Here is a 16,454-nt window from a genome sequence, read left to right as displayed (position 1 = left end):
ATTAGATTAAAGATAAATTTCCAAATCTGGTGTTTCTTGCCAATTATGAATGACAGGGTTTTCTTTCAATGCTTAAGCTGTAACTTTCAAGTTATTGGGCAATCAGTGTCAGCCTTGTAATGAAAATTTTTGTGTTAGGTTCTGCTCATTAACAGCTGGCAAAGCTGTTAATGCATTGTATTCGAATGCAAGCAAAGAAATTTATAAGGTGCAAGATAAGGTAAGAGCTGCAATATACAAGAATGATCCTGTGTTGGTTTGACATGATTGTATGTTCGACAAGATGCGATAAAACGAAGATTTTCTTTAATAAAATGTTGCATGTGTGTTCAAGTCGACAATGGAGCAAAACCGAAGCTTCTTAACTTGGCATTGTTGAAACCGAAACAAACAATTTTCCGTACGCTGGCAAGATTTTTCTTGTAATTGAAACCTTTCTTTACTTGCCCTTGAAGCTTTGTCTTGCACATCTGAATGTCATTAAGCTGCCCTTTCATTGTTGCAACCTCTCTTTTCATCAGATTTATCTCATTTTGTGAACTCATCATCCAACTTGTTCCTGGACATTTACTTTCGCCCAGTACAACCTGGCTTTTCATCTGTCCGTAAATTGACCCAAAGGCTGTTCTAGGCTTTGTAACGTTCACTTGTTCCAAAAGAATAATACTCGTTACGTATTTCAACGGTAACCTATTGTTCTTCATTATGTGCTCCTTTGCTGCTTGGGATAGTTTATGGTATTTCAAGGATCTACATAGACATGTCCTTTCTTCTTCTGTGGACTCGGGATGTGCCTGCAAAACTTCGAAAAAATTCATGTTAACATCGCTCAAAAACCGATCCAAACCAAGAATCTGAGATTATTCAAATTGAAACTTAGCATTTCCCAAATGCAATATAAATGGGGCTTTCCTTACCTTCAGGTACATATCAATTGCTCTATACAGATTGTCGCAACAAGCCCGAGCATCTTGCGGCAATGCTTCTGCAAGATCTTGGAAACCAGCTGCTTTGAGGTTTTGATCCCGTGCAACAAGCATAAGATAATCATCCACCAACCTCCCAACATCAGATACATTTGATTGAGCGTTATCTGATATGTGCAAAGCATACGATTTTACCATCCGAGTAACAATGGCGACATCATAGACACCATCATTGTCTCCATAATTTTTGACAAGTAAATCTGAAGCATGACAATTTTCCAACATCATGACCAATCTACTTTCAAGCCTAGTTAACAATTCAGAGTCGATCTTCATTACAGATCCCAACTTCAAAATATGAAGCAAAAAGGTAGAGGTAACCGAATTTTCCTCTACAGGAAGTAACCGAATCAAACTTTCAACCGTCATTGCTTTCAACTTGTCAGTAGAGTTCTGCAGCGTCAAATTTTCGAATCCATTCATGAACCGAGCAAACCATCTCATTGTCCAGTGTGCTATACACGATCCTGCAACCTCAGACTTCATTCCTCTCTGTTTTCCCGATTCAATCACTTCAATGAAATGATCTATTCGTAGAACCGAAACATCTTTAAACCACCAGTTGTCAGCAACGACTTCGAGCTTTACATTATCAATATTATAGTCACTGTTACAGAAGGATTCCGGGTTCATACAAGCCTTCCTGGAGATTGCTTCAGAACAGCGTTTCGGGATTTGCAGCCGATTGGCACATCGAGTAATGGATTCACAACTTTTGAGAACTTTGAATGTGTCTTTCCATGATGATGATATTACAAAGCTCAAGAAGGCTTCTGCTTTGGAAGTTAGATTTCCTTGTGCAAGATCATCAGTCATTTCTAGGAAATGTGCTGCACAGTAAAGAGGAGCAACATTTTTGGCAGTTAAATCAACCTTCCATCCATAGCAGAACTTCATCACCAACTCAAAAGCCATAGGCCCCCCTGGAAGATTGTCAAGTTGTATTGTGCTGACACTGTTGTTATTTTGCACTTCATGGCTGCTGTTTTGGATTATCATTCTATTAAGATATTTGCTTCTTGCAACCATTGGGAGCTGAAAAGATGACAGATTACACCATTACAGTCTAACTCGGTATAAACAGGATAAATCCTATTTTGATTTCTCAATTTTTGTGCTTATTATATTTCAGTTGAATATTTTGTTTATGTCCTTACATTTTGCATAAAATACCAACCCCCATTGTAATTATATTTATATTTTTAGGCCTCATTTGAAAACCATTTAGGTCCGTTTTGGTAACCTAACCTTTTACCTAGTGAATTTTTTTTTTTTTGTTATCTACTTTTAGGAGCAAGCAAAGTTTTGAAGACTAAAAAAAGTAGATTTTAAAACTTGTTTTTGTTTTTGAAATTTGGATAAGAATTTTGTTTAGTTATGAAAGAAAAAACTATGGTAAAGAAATTACAAGAAAACAAGCATAGTTTTCAAAAATAAAAAATCAAATGATTTTTAAACAGGGTCTTAAATTTGATGAATCGATGCCTAAAGCTTTGGAGGAATTGGAACTATATGAAGTAGGCCAAAGTGTTGGCTTTCAAAATAGTTCTGGAATTTTGTTATATAATTGATGCAAAATTAACAATGACCAAAAGTTTTTTGCATAAACTGAATTGAACAAAGTCGAGAGAATAAAACAAAATTTTTGAAAATTCGTTCAGAAAGATCGAGAAACAAAATAAGATATAAACTGTAATATATTGTTATTTTGACCATGTTCATAAGATTCACTTAGAAATTTACATTAGAAATCAATGTTACGCTTTTCCCTGGAAAACCATCCTTGTTTCAAATTTCAAAATAGAAGACGGATAAAATTTCTTGAAAAACAGGGAAGACAAATAGTAGAACTCAAAAACTTGTACAGAGCAATGATCAATGAACAAGAGTTGAACTCTAATCATTGGTGTCAAAAATGGTAAAAATCTCTCATGGTTTTGTACTGAAAAGTTATTATGGAAAGATAATGCTGTAAATTTAACTGACAAGATAATAAGATAATACAGTACCTTGTGCAGGTGAAAGCTGAATTCCCCAACCTGAACAATTAAATCGCTTTCGTATGCCGGTTTTGTCTGAACAATCCTTCAATGAGCAGATTTTAAGAAAAGAAGTGTTCAATAGGAGTATCGTATTAAAAAAAAATGCATAAAGGGGTTTTGGGAGAGATAAGTGGGATTTATAAAATAGAGATGCATATGTTAGTGTATGAGGAGTTTACCAGTTCTTGTTACTTCTTTCCATGGACTCAGCAACCATGCTTGATTTCACTGGAAAAATGACACACTTGTTACGCTTCCCACCAATCACCGATCCACACGTCGGAATTTCCCTATCAAGATTCCTCCTTTCTTCAGTCGTCTCAACAGGATCAATGGTAGCAAACATGACTCTAATTTGCTTTAAAAGCTTCAGAAGAATGACAGAAAGTGTTCTGTTTTCACTTTCTTTATTTCTGCTATGGTCAGATGAATAGTACTCATCTCCTTAAATAGGACTTTTTCAATACCAAAAAGTTCATTCTTGATCCAAAAAGTGAAATAACATTAAATGCTACGTTACAGAGTTCTAAACAAAAGGAATTTCTGTTAGATAAATGAAGTAGTTATGTCATTAATGGAGTTAGTTGGCTTCTCCGGTCTGATGACACTGTAAGAAGATGACCACAGACAAAATTAGAGACAACAATCATGACTCTTTTGTTCTTCATTTTCATCCACAAAACAAGAATTTGATGATGTCACCTTTCTCTGTCAGTGTCTGCTCCAATGCAGCCATTATCACAATCCTCATTCATAGCATTAGTCGTTATACCATGAATCTAAATGTTTCATCCTCAGCCCGGAATGTTTCAAACAGTTGATGTGGTCAATATTGTGACACGTTCTGTGTCATCAAACTTTTGTTGTCTTAAACAGTTTTCTAAAAGATGTATGGTCTATAATGTTCTGCAATTATTAAAGAAACAAACATATGTCATATTTCGAAGAGGAATGAACGTATGTTACATCCATATACACTTCTGGACTCTATCTAGAATGTCTTTTACTACTTTGGAAAAGAACGAAGGGAAAAAAAAGGTATCCTACTAAGCTCGTGCTCTTCCTCATTTTTACATAGACGATGACAGCATTCATGACCAAAAACAATTAGGGGGTATTTGGACCCCCAAATTCAAGTGGGTGGAGCCCACTCCATGTTTGGGACTCCAACTATAATAGTTGTTATTTCCAGCTATTATTACCTACAATTAACTATAATATTACTATTTCAAATTCCTCTTTGTTACTATGTTTACCTTTCCTAATTCCTACTCATCCTCTCTTTTCCTTCTTATTACAATGCTTGCTATTTCCTATCCAAACTAAAATAGTCTGCACCCCAAACACAGACTATTATAATCCATAATAACCACCAACACTAATAATCAGTTCAGTGCCCCAAACACCTCTAACATGTTATCGATGAGTATAACTAAATAACAAACTATGAGCGATAAAAGAAATCGTAAGAGAATGGTAAAATTTATCTAGAACAATGTATAAACCACTCCAAATATCCAATCAACGCATTCAATTAAGGTTGCACGAAATCGGAGCCAAAATGTATACATTTTGCTTGGGGCCATGGAAGCAGAGAAATAAGAAATGGAAGCAATGCCATCACCAAAAGAAAGATTATAAATTTGATGGAGTTCATGGTCTTGGCCTACTTAACACTACTCTGAGAGCCTGATTCCAAAAACAGAGCAGCAGAAAAACATGTCTATTTGATGGGTCTGTAAACAAATTTCAGGCAAACGAAGTTTCATCTCTGACAATAATGATATTGTCACCTTTGATGATCTGTGTCTTCACACAGATTAGTTTCTTAAGAAATTTGTGAATAAGGACAAATCTTTTTATCTTCTTTAATATAATTACTAGTATCCAATGTTGAATATCGTTTAATAATAGAAGTGTTTTGGCTCAATGATAAATTTAGTCTTATTACGTCTATGTCTATTTAGTTTCTAAACTATATTTTAAATCAAGAAGTTCAGGTTATAATCTAACCAAATGTTCTCCTAAACATCAATGCAAATTTCAAAGGAATGAAAAATAAAAAAAAGGGAACAATTGAAATCCTCAGAACTTAATTTGTTTCCTGATATGCTAGATGATTCTTATGAATATAACAAAAAAAGATTCCAATTTTTAATTCCATTCGGTTTTCTTTGAGCTCTCATAAACAGAAAATACCTTAATCTCCCACCCCCCCACAAAAAAAAAAATGAAGATGACAATCTATCTTACATGATGATCTTTAATGACTACTTTGTGTTGTGGTTGGTTGGCCTAAATAAATATGAATATAGATACAAGACACAGACAGGACACGGTAATACATCTTTTACAAATCTAGGACACACATAACAAGCCAAAATATGCATTTTTAAAAAATTTGTATCGTTTACAAACTTGAAGGAAATTCTAAATCAATTAGTATATAGATTTATATGCTAAAAAAATTGGGTTTGATGTATTTCTCCCTCAAAGTTTATTATTTTTATTATATATTATTATGCATTTGATCTATTTAATATCCTTAACAAGTGTTCAATATGTGTTTAACAATGTTAATTATTAACTTAGTATAACTAGTGTCTAACACACATTGTGCAACCAAGTATTCAGTAATTGTCCAAGAAGAGTTCAGAGTGTTCAATTGTTCGATTTATGTCTAACACGGATACATTATTTAAACTAAAGTATTTGTGCTTCTGAGTGGGTACCTTGTTAGATGACTTGTTAAAGTCAAATAATTACATATAAAGTAACTGTTCGAACAACCTCTCCAATTTTTCTGAAATACTCATTTAATCTCCTCTTTTAATTTTAAACTATTAAAATAATAATAATAATAATAAAAGGTACTCTAACTTAACTACCTAACAACCCCTCTCTCCTGCTGTTGCTTTTAATTTTTAAATGAATTAGGTAGATTGAATTTTATTTTGAATCAAGGAAAAGTTGTCTTGTAATATAACATTAAGTTCTAGCTAGACAGAATAAGGAAACTACAGTTTTTTTTATATGGGAATGTCAAGGTAAGCATCAAATTTTTGGAGTATCATATGAAGTTATACATTCCTTTCAATTGTCATTTCCAATATGCAGAATAGAAATAAAGCATGAATAGAAAAAGAAGAGACTTTTTCTAGCTCAATCAAGATGATCTAATCTTGTCAAGCAAAATATCTACAGAAAGTATTATGTAGGGCTTCAGATCAAATCTTCAGTATAAATTCTCCTGTCGGTCTGGTGTGTGTGTGTGTGGTTTGGCATCGTTGTGAGCTTGCTTCGGAGGAGACTCCGTCTGCAACAATTGACAGGAAAATGGTGAGTACAGGCCAAATGGAAATCTAAAATCCAACTATGAGGCCATTTATGAAGGTGAGTTTGAAAGTTTGAATTTATGTAGCCAAGAGTTGAGAGGCCAAAGTCCGGATAGTCCAGTGTGAAATGTTACAAGGAATAAGTCTTTCTTGCAGTAGCAAGTTTATATAGTTCGCGGTTCAACGTTGATTTGTGGGTTTGTGATTACAAAAGTTTGTAGCTTAAAAGGGGTTTTTTCAGAAGTCTGGGTTTATGCAGTTCATAGGATCTACAGATTAATTCATAGTCAAAGATATGCAAATCAAACACAAATACCAAATATAAACACGAATTGTCTACTCCAGTCTATACAAACCAAATACACGCACCAAACATATACTCGACTTTTGGTACACAAACCTAACCCTATTATCCAAATGTCCGATCTAAATATAATCACATTAAATGGAACACAGAATTGGAGTTTATTTAAAGCTTCAACTGAAAGGGAAATTTGTAAGCTGCATATATGATTGATGATAATACACTCATATGCACTTTACAGCCAACGTTTTCAACAAAATATGCATCACTGAAGACTGGAATGAATCTGAATTCTGAACACAAACACAACCTCAAAAGCATGAAATCTACCTGAAGATAGTAGACCAAAAAAAGCATTATATATATACCACCACAGAAATTTCATTTTGAATAAAAGAGATGTCACGAAAAGAACAAAAAGAGACGTACGATTCACCTTCACCTCCATGCTGCAAGCTACTATTGATCAGGAGGGGCTTGATCTTGTGCGTGCTGCCACATTTGTGGAGGCATGTAAGGGTGTGATTGTGGAGCATACATGGTTGGGTCCATCACGGGCTTACCCATGATCATTCCAGGTGCCCCAACCTGAGGTGCATGCTGAGACGGCATATAGCAGTAAGGAAGTGCTTCTCCAGGCCCCCCAACTGTCATTGATCCTCTTGGAATCGACGTGAGTACTTCGTCTTTCAGATCCTCCCTCGGTACTATATCAACCAGAAAGTCAAAAATGTCAGTTCTTGTGATAGCTGCAGCAATATCATTCTTTTGAAGTGTCCTGCGCTTGTTCTCTTCGGTATGATTCCAAGACCGTAAAGTCAATTCCAGGATGAACATTTCACATGCCCTAGCAAATAAAACAGGTGCCTCAGCCGATATCATTCGTACGTCCTCGTCAGCCTTCATGATCTTCTTGATCCTTGCTAAGGGAAGACTATGGTTCTTAAAGTCTGTTACCTTCTCAATCTCTTGGTATTGATTTACCCAAAAAGTCTGGAGCTGTTGTTGAAGCTGTTGTTGCTGCTGCTGGTGGATATGTTGATAAGCAAGTTGATGTTGAGCAAGCTGAGCTCCACCAGGTTGACTCGTAGACTGAATACCTCCGACTGATGTAACGACAGATCCCGAAGTCGGACCTACAGTCATTTGGCTGGGATGGTAGAGGTTGCTACCATATGCCATCTGACCTCCACTGCCAACCGCTCCCATGGACGGAGGCTGGCCATGCCCTTGCTGATCCATCACGTTTGAACTTTGAAATAAATCTCAGACAGCTTTTGAAAAGAAGAACAACGAATAGAATAAGCAAACTGTGCACTAGATAAACAGTGCATATAATCAATATGCAAATCAAAGCAGGTTTTGAAATGGAAACAAGAATAACTTTTTCACCAGGAAAAAGAACTGAACAAAAATAGTATATTCTACAAAAAGTAATAGAAATCTATCATACAGAACCTTTACAAGACAGATGCCATAATATATTCACTTTTCACCTAATTATCAACAACTCAACCCATCAGAAGGACCTAGCCATACTTATCCGCAGACTGAATCGTCTAAAACAAACTCAATGCACATTTAGAGAATGAATCAATGATCATTGATCAAAGTAAAATATCAACAAAATCAATAGATCTCAGGAGGAAACAAAGAATCTTTTTTTTTTTTTTTTTTGAAATATCAGAATATATCAAAAGACTCTTTCATGAACAAAATTCACAGCACAGTACTTGCATACATTTACTGAAAAATTTCAAGCCATTACAGAAAATTCTCAAAGCTGCTACCACAGAAGTCAAAATGTGACATCCAAGCCCCGATTCCTGTTCATCACATTATGCATCGGTGATTAAATGGGCCGCCAGAACAAATCCTAAAAACAACCAGAAAGCTGATAGAAACTCCTCCTGCTTTACTGTTGATTTCCCTCAGATGCAATTCATCAAACAGTAGAGAAGATACAAAATTATGTGAGGGAAGGGAATTGTTACTTTTAGCCAAATGTAACGTAGGCTAATTCATGTTCATAGCTAAAAGCCTAAAACATATGAAAGAAAAAACCCAACAAGCAGTTGAGAGAGAATCAATCTTCTCATAGATTTTAGCTCTGTTGATTGCAAATGAAGATCATCAATATCAAGAACAATCAATAATTTCCACAACCAACCAAATCATATAACAAAAAAAACAAACAAACCCAGAAAGAAAATCACAAAATTATTAAGGATCAAGCAAAGAAAGAGAGAGTTTAATTACCTTTTTAAGAGACAGATGATACTCAAGTGAACAAGATCTTAGATACCCTGAAAGGGAAAAGGGGAAAATCGATGAGAAAGAGATCTATGGCGAAGAATGGAAGATGACCCATGTCATAATTTAGCTTTTTTTTGTTACGTTTGTTAGTTGGGGTTTGAAATGAGAAGAGTTTTTCATATTTTTCTTTTGTTCTTGGGGTTGTGTCCGCTTAAAAGAAAGAAAAGAAAGAAGAGAAAATCAGAGAGATTCCTTAAGAAAGAGTTTTGTATTTCGAAAAGATTAATAATGTTTTTCGAAAGAAACTGACCTTATAAAGAGAAAGGGAACAAAGAGGAATAGCAGAGAGAGAGTCTGTCTATATCTTCGATTCCGACTTACAATCGTCAGAGCCTAAAAGGCCCTTTTTTATAGTCGATGCTTTCCTTTCTTTCTCTTCCCCTTTCTTTTCTCATAATTTTTTTTAATTAAAAAATAATTCACTTTTTAGACTTAATTTTTATCAAATTAAGTATTTAGATTTATAACAATTTAGTTCATATTATAAATTTGATAATAATTCAAGACCTTTTGGGTAAGTATTTGATTTTTATTTTTTTTCTTAAAAATTAAGCTTATTTCATCCACATTTTCTATCATGATTTACATTTTTTTTTAAATACAATTGTTGAATTTTTAGTCAAATTCCAAAAACAAAATAACTTTTTGAAAACTACTTTTTTTTAATTCTCAAAATTTGGCTTGATTTTTAAAATTATTGATGAAAAATAGATAACAAAGGAAGAATTTAGAGATGGAAGTAGTGTCTATAGACTTAATTTTTAAATAAAGAAACAAAAAATAAAATAGTTACCAAATGGGACCTTAGTTTTTAAATTTTACTATAAATAATTTAGTCCCAATATTGTAACAATTTAAGTCTTGTTTGATAACTATTGACTTTTTATTTTTGCTTTTGAAAATTAAGCCTTTATAAAGTAGATACTACTTTCACCCCAGATTTCTTGCTTTCATATCTAATTTTTACTAATGGATTAAAAAATCAAGCCAAATTTTGAAAACTAACAAAATAGCTTTAAATTTTATTTTTTATTTTTTTTTTTGAAATTTGACTAAGAATTCAATCATTATACTTAAAAATCCAAATCATTGTAGGAAATTGAGAGAAAATATACTTAATTTTCAAAAATAAAAAACAAAAAACGAAATAGTTACCAAACAAGATTGGTTCTTAATCAACTAATCAACCTACATGGTAAGATAATTCATTGACACTTCATAATAATTATCACAGTATGGACTATATCATTACAAATTGCTAAGTGCAAAGATTAAATTGATATTTGTTTTAGTTTAGGGATTAAATTGTTACAAATTTGAAAGTATATAGACTAAATTGTTATAAACTAATAGCTCTTGAAGAGTATTTTCAACAATTTTTGTCAAAAGTATTTAAATAAAAATAAATTTTTTTTAAAAAAAAATACTTTTTTCTCAAAGGGAATCCCATTTCGATCATTAGTGTCAATGTTTATTAATTAATTCAAAGAAACAATAATTAATTAGTTTTCACTAACTTTTCATTGTTATTAAAATTTCAACTTCATAATTATTTAAAATTAATTTATTTATAGTTATCAGTTAACACCAACAACCAATGTGAGCATTAGAGAAAATTGAATAGAAGTATAAACTATTCAAACCTAACCTAAGAACCATGTGGAAATTAAACTCAAAGCTTAAAAGGAAAAATATAACATTTGAAATTTAGGAATAAAATATAAATTAAACATGAAAATTAGGGGTAAAAATGTAATATTTCAATGTCAATGACTAAATGAAAATTCGATTCAAAACTCAATAACAAAACTTTTTTCTTTTTTTTTTTAATTCAACATTTATGTGTAAAGATCAATTCATCAAACTTTGAGATGGTAATTTGCATATTTATTTATTGAGTTATACCGGACCGTCCTGTTCATTTTTTAACAATTTACTTAAGCGCACATGAAAAAAACAATTTATTTTATGAATTTTAGTTCTGTAATATTTTAGTCCATATAATTTTACATTTATAACAATTTGATCTCAAACTTTATGCAACAACTTAGTTCCTACTTTTATATTTATAATAAGTTAATTTTTATTAAGAAAATTCCATTAAAATAAAGTACCGATTTTTATCCAACACAACTTTAAAAAATTTAAAGACTAAACTTATAATTTCACCAAGTGTTTTGAAAAGATGAAAATATTTTTTAACAAGTTGACCAATAAAACAAGTAATAATTTAATTTTTTTTAAGTGCCTTTGAAGAATAAAAAGAAATCTAAAAAAAAAAAGTGGAAGGACGAATTAAACAAATCATTACAATTGACCTTTTTTTTTTTCTAATTTCCTGTAATTTCAGAAAATAAATGGACTTGTTGAAAAATGCTTCCAAAATAGTTTTTGTCAAGATAAACTTAAAAAATAAATAAATAAATAAAAAGGGGCACTCTACCAAATATTTATTCTAAAATATCACAATGATGTCTACCTTTTAAGACTTCTTCTATTTTAATAGATATTTTCAATAAATTTTAAAAACAATCACCATCTTTAGTTTGAAATTAAATTTTTTTTAAAAAAAATGAAAACTCTAAAAACTTACCCAAAATGTTGACATTCTGTTTTTTTTTTTAAAAAAAACAAAAAATAGATTTCTTTTTCCAAGTCAAATGAAAATTTGAGGGATAATCATTTATAAGATTTATTAAAAATACAATGATTTGATTTGCTTTTGAAAAAATATTTAGGGGCTAAATTTGGACTTTTATTAAGACTTGTGTTAACACGTGTCTTGAAAGGTTTTTTTTTATTGAATTTATCAATTTATACAATGATGGTAAGAATAATTAAGTTTCAAATGGTAACTAGACATAAACACTTTTTAAAAAATAATTATAAATTCTTTAGTTATAAAATAACTTCAAAACAATTGAGTGAGATTTGATTGTTTTCCTTAAACTTTAAGAAAAGAAAATTTAGAGAGAAAACAAAGTACTAGAGCATTTGGTACACAGATTTGAAATCAAAAGATTGAAACTTTTTTGAACAAGATCCGAGGAATCAAAAGATTGAGACTTATTTTTTTAGAACTATGAAGCTTCAAAATCACAAATAATTATACTTAGGATGTAGGATTTAAAAGTGTGAGTTTATGAAGACTTTATTTCAAGTGCATGTTACTTATGTATGAGTTTAATTAATGTGTAGTTTTTTTTTTTATTATTATCAATGATTGCTTTGTGAATGGTATAATCTCTCGTATATAATGGACCAACTTTTATGATAATTATTTTGAAGGAAACATTTGATCGATTCATTTCAAAATGAAATTTATATTAACTATATCTTTTGTACTCTAAATTAATTCATTTGCTCTATCAATTTTCATGTCAATAATATAGGAATGACAATGATTTATACCCTATTTAGTAATCATTTTATTTTTTGTTTTTGTTTTTTAAAAATTAAGTCTATAAACATTACCTCCACCTCCAAATTTCTTCTTTTATTATCTACTTTTCACTAATGGTTTAAAAAACCAAACCAAATTTTAAAAACTAAAAAAAATTGCTTTCAAAAAGTTGTTTTTATTCTTAGAATTTGACTAAGAATTTAATCATTGTATTAAGAAAGATACAAACTATGGTAAGAAATATGAATGAAATAAATTTAATTTTCAAAAACCTAAAACAAAAAATAAATGGTTACCTAACGGGCTAAACTTTTTATAACAAATTTAATTTTTGGTAACAAAGTAACAAAGTTTTGAAATTTTAGTTTTATAAAAAATATAGATATAACAAATTTAGCTTTGTTTTAAACTATTAATTATCTGGAAAATAGGGAAGAATGGAAGAAATGAGAAGGGGAAAGAGAATAAAGAAGAAAAAGAAGTAAAACGTAAAGAGAAGAAGGATACCATCTCCCATGGCGACGTTTGTCATTGATATTGAAGGAAGAAGACGAAAGGAGGATATTAAGAAAGAAGCGGCGAGTGAGAGAAAGGAGTCCAAGAAAAAGAAAATTTTAAAATAAACAAATATTTTAAAATTTAATATTTAAAAATTAGGTAAAGAATTTTAGAAAAAACAGATGTCACGTCAGCTTTCTTTTTAATAAGGCTATTTTTTTTTTTTAAGAATAGGTTTTTTTTTTTAAGTATTGTAATTAAAGTATGGGGTGGGGAAATCGAATCTCAAATCACGAGGTTGATAGCACTATGCCAGTTAGCTACGCTCTTGTTGGCCTTATTAAGGCTAATTTGTGCAACTTTTAAAAGTTCGAAAATATTTTTTAAACAAATATTAATGACTTGTATCCATACACTAGCCATGAGAGTATTTTTGAGTTTTTTTTCTTTTTTTTTAAAAAAAGTTTAAGAGTATTTTTAAAACTTTTGTTTAGAAAAATTTTTGTAACAAAACGCTAGCGGATTCCATCCAAAACTAATGATAATGGTATTTTTTTTAACCTTTTTTTTATAAGTTTAAGAGTATTTTTTAAACTTTTGAAAGTTCAAATATATTTTTTTACACAAAGTACAAAGTTTAATGATATTTTGTACGAACTAGTATAAAAATAACTTATCAAAATATATTTGTATGGATACAAGTCATTAATACTTTGAATAATTCCAAAGTAAAGGTACCAAAAGTCTAAAAATAATTTTCCGATATTTTCCATATTATAAATTTGGTTAAAATACACTTTTGGTACCGATACTATGAAAATTATTCAAATTTTAGTTCATGTGCTTTCAAATATCCAATTTTTGTCCATGTACTTTCAATATATCGGGAACGGTCTACTCGTGGTGATAATGAGATAGATTGAGAATAGTTTTAGGAGTAATTAAGTGAAGATTCATAATCTCCTTCTTGTCTTTAAAAATTATACTGAAATCTTAGGTTTTAATTATAGGCAGGAAAATTAATTGATCTTAAGAGAGGAAGTGACTAACACTAATCTTCTTGGCTTATGTATTTTACACAATAAAAATTATCTTTTAATTAGTTGAGTTTATTATTCCATTGCATGAATCATATCTTTAGCTTCAACTCTAATTGTTGTCTCCACTTAGTTAGAGTAAAGGTAGCATTAATTTAAATCATCCACCTACAAAATGTTTAAAATTCTATAGATACAATGAGGTAGAAGCAGTTGGTGGTACTTAATTAAATTAATGACCAAATTCTGTGAACGACACTCGAACTCAATCACTATATTAAACTCAACATCGTACACTTGTGATATTGCATGGTGTAAATGTTGTGGTTAATACCTAAATCTCATGGATTTCGTAGTTTGTAAATTTTGTATACGAACTATTTATTTAATAAAATAAGATGTTATTTTATTTGACATTTAGTGTGCATTAACCCAATCGATAAACTAAGATCCAAGGTTATTTTATGTAACTTAAACATATATGTGGCTGACATACATGTGGATCATGTTTAAGTAATAACCTAAATGATTCGTAGTGTATGGATAAAATTAGGTACCTTATCCTGGTTACACTACAGATACGACCCACCTTGTAATTTTTATAATAGTTGGAAGTGTTACAAACGATCTGACCTTGATCGTTCATATGGACACTAAGAGTTTGTATAAGAACGGACCACGAAATGATTAGTCTCTCTTTATAACATCGTTACTTGAAGAGATTAACATTTCACTAGGATGACCATAGGTGACTTGATCTTAATCTTGAGTGAGTTTTAAACCCTTGTCTATAAGAGCGATTTTTTGATCTGTATAGGTGAGAGTTGCCATATTTACCGACTCAATAAGCTTACCATTGTGGAAATTTGTCCGAGTAGGGAGTTGGGAATACAACTATACAAGATAGAATTCACTCTTCCCATTTTGAGGAAAAGTAGATGAATTGCTCCCTTAAGGGCTAGTTTCGGGTCCTGAACAATGAGATGCCTTACCATCTCACTGGGCAGAGAGGGATTGTTTATATGGACTATGGCTAATTGTTCATTAGAGGGATTAGTGGTACTTAAGGAGTAGATGTAACTGTAGGAATAAAACGGTAATTTGAGCTATAGTTATGAGCAATTCGTGAAGGGCCGACTTACTATTAATTGGTTATATCCGTAGACACATAAATATATATATAGTATGAAGAGTGCAACTGTCGGTCTTTAGTGAAGCCACCGACAGTTAATGAATGTTAATTAATTTAATTAAATAGTTTAATTAATTAATCTCATATCATTGGAGTTTCTCATCTTTAGGTCCATAATGTTTCTTTGTTAGCTCACTAAGGATAAAACAAGGAATAACTGTTTTTGGAATAATTTGAATAATTCAAATCATTTAAGGGAATTAAAGGTATTGGTTATTTTAATTTGATTAGTATAGAGTATAATGTATATTGATACATTATAATATACAGTTAATTATAAATTATTGGGGTTGATATCCTAAATCTCGTGGTTTTGTAGTTTGTATTTGTAATTACAAGCAATTTATTTATTTAATAAAATCTGAGGAATTTTATTTGACATTTAATAGCATTAACCCACAAAACTAATAAACTAATATCCAAGGTTGTCTTCTGTAATTAAACATGTATGTGGAGACATACAGGGGATCATGTTTAAGAAACAACCTAAATGATCTGTAGTAGATGGATAAAGTTGGGTATCTTATCCTGGTGACACTACGAATACAGCCCGCTTTGTAGATGTTACAATTGTTGTGAAATGCTACAAATTATCTGATCCCCATCATTCATGTGGAGACATGTGAGCGGGGATGTTCTATACAAAGAGTTTGTATAAGACCGGACCATGAAATGACTAGTCTCACTATATAACATCGTTGAAAGAAGAAACTTACATTTCACCAGGATGACCATAGGTGACTTGATTTGAATCTTGAGTGAGTTATGAACTCCTTCCTATGAAGGCGGTCATTTTGATCTGCATGGGTGAAAGTGGTTAGTGTCGCCGACTCAATATGCCTAATTTTTTTGGGATTCTTCTGATTGAGGAACTGAAAACACAACTACATAAGAATGAATTCACTCCTCCTCTATAGTTAGAGTAAGTAGAGAAATTGCTCCCTTAAGGACTGATTCCAGGGCTTGAACAATGTGGTGCCACATCTTCTCTTGGCTCGATAGGGGTTTGGTCATAATTGGACTATGACTTATTGTTCATTAGAGGAATCAGTGGTACTTAAAGACTTAGATGTAACTACAGAAGCAGAACGGTCACTTTGGCTCAACTGTACTTAAGAGCAATTTGTGAAGGGTCAATGGACCATTGATTGGTTATATCCAATAGATACAAACATATATCTGTAGCACGAAAAGTGCAGTTGTCGATCTTTATTGGAGTGGCCGACAGTTAATGAAAGTTGGATAATTTAATTAAAGAGTTTCATTAATTATTCAAGTGCCATTGAGGTTTCAATTTATAGGTCCATAAATTCTTCTCAGTAACTCAACTGGGATTATTGA

The 16,454-nt window shown here is 31.4% G+C and overlaps 2 protein-coding genes across 6 annotated transcripts; both read right to left on the bottom strand.

Moving 5' to 3' along the window:
* Window positions 1-225: 225 nt before the first annotated feature.
* LOC120071094 (root phototropism protein 3-like) lies at window positions 226-5,300 on the bottom strand. Its single transcript, XM_039023140.1, has 4 exons — window positions 3,208-5,300; window positions 2,996-3,071; window positions 918-2,021; window positions 226-794 (listed from the first exon to the last, which is right to left on the bottom strand). The coding sequence occupies exons 1-4, from the start codon at window positions 3,372-3,374 to the stop codon at window positions 330-332; spliced, it is 1,812 nt and encodes a 603-aa protein (XP_038879068.1). The 5' UTR covers window positions 3,375-5,300; the 3' UTR covers window positions 226-329.
* Window positions 5,301-6,037: 737 nt separating this feature from the next.
* Window positions 6,038-9,333, bottom strand: LOC120071095 (nuclear transcription factor Y subunit C-9). 5 transcript variants are annotated; one of them, XM_039023142.1, is made up of 4 exons: window positions 9,234-9,333; window positions 8,927-8,973; window positions 7,104-7,941; window positions 6,038-6,344 (listed from the first exon to the last, which is right to left on the bottom strand). In XM_039023142.1, the coding sequence occupies exon 3, from the start codon at window positions 7,907-7,909 to the stop codon at window positions 7,127-7,129; it is 783 nt and encodes a 260-aa protein (XP_038879070.1). In that variant the 5' UTR covers window positions 7,910-7,941; window positions 8,927-8,973; window positions 9,234-9,333; the 3' UTR covers window positions 6,038-6,344; window positions 7,104-7,126. The 5 variants fall into 5 exon arrangements, with proteins under 5 accessions (XP_038879070.1, XP_038879071.1, XP_038879069.1 ...); XM_039023143.1 differs by lacking the exon at window positions 9,234-9,333 and having other exon boundaries at window positions 7,097-7,941; window positions 8,927-9,203; XM_039023141.1 differs by lacking the exon at window positions 9,234-9,333 and having other exon boundaries at window positions 8,927-9,202.
* Window positions 9,334-16,454: the final 7,121 nt, after the last annotated feature.

This window comes from Benincasa hispida, chromosome 2 (genome assembly GCF_009727055.1).
Source record: "Benincasa hispida cultivar B227 chromosome 2, ASM972705v1, whole genome shotgun sequence".
In the NCBI taxonomy this organism is placed as follows: domain Eukaryota; kingdom Viridiplantae; phylum Streptophyta; class Magnoliopsida; order Cucurbitales; family Cucurbitaceae; genus Benincasa; species Benincasa hispida.
Note: the sequence above shows the minus strand (reverse complement) of the source record. Positions and strands in the feature narration are given on the sequence as shown.

Coding starts and splice junctions, on each gene's coding strand:
- LOC120071094 (XM_039023140.1), bottom strand. CDS start 3,374: ATGTTTGCTACCATTGATCCTGTTGAGACGACTGAAGAAAGGAGGAAT. Junction 2,022..2,995: donor TCAGCTTTCACCTGCACAAG/GTACTGTATTAT, acceptor TCATCTTTTCAG/CTCCCAATGGTTGCAAGAAG. Junction 795..917: donor CAATTGATATGTACCTGAAG/GTAAGGAAAGCC, acceptor GAAGTTTTGCAG/GCACATCCCGAGTCCACAGA.
- LOC120071095 (XM_039023142.1), bottom strand. CDS start 7,909: ATGGATCAGCAAGGGCATGGCCAGCCTCCGTCCATGGGAGCGGTTGGC.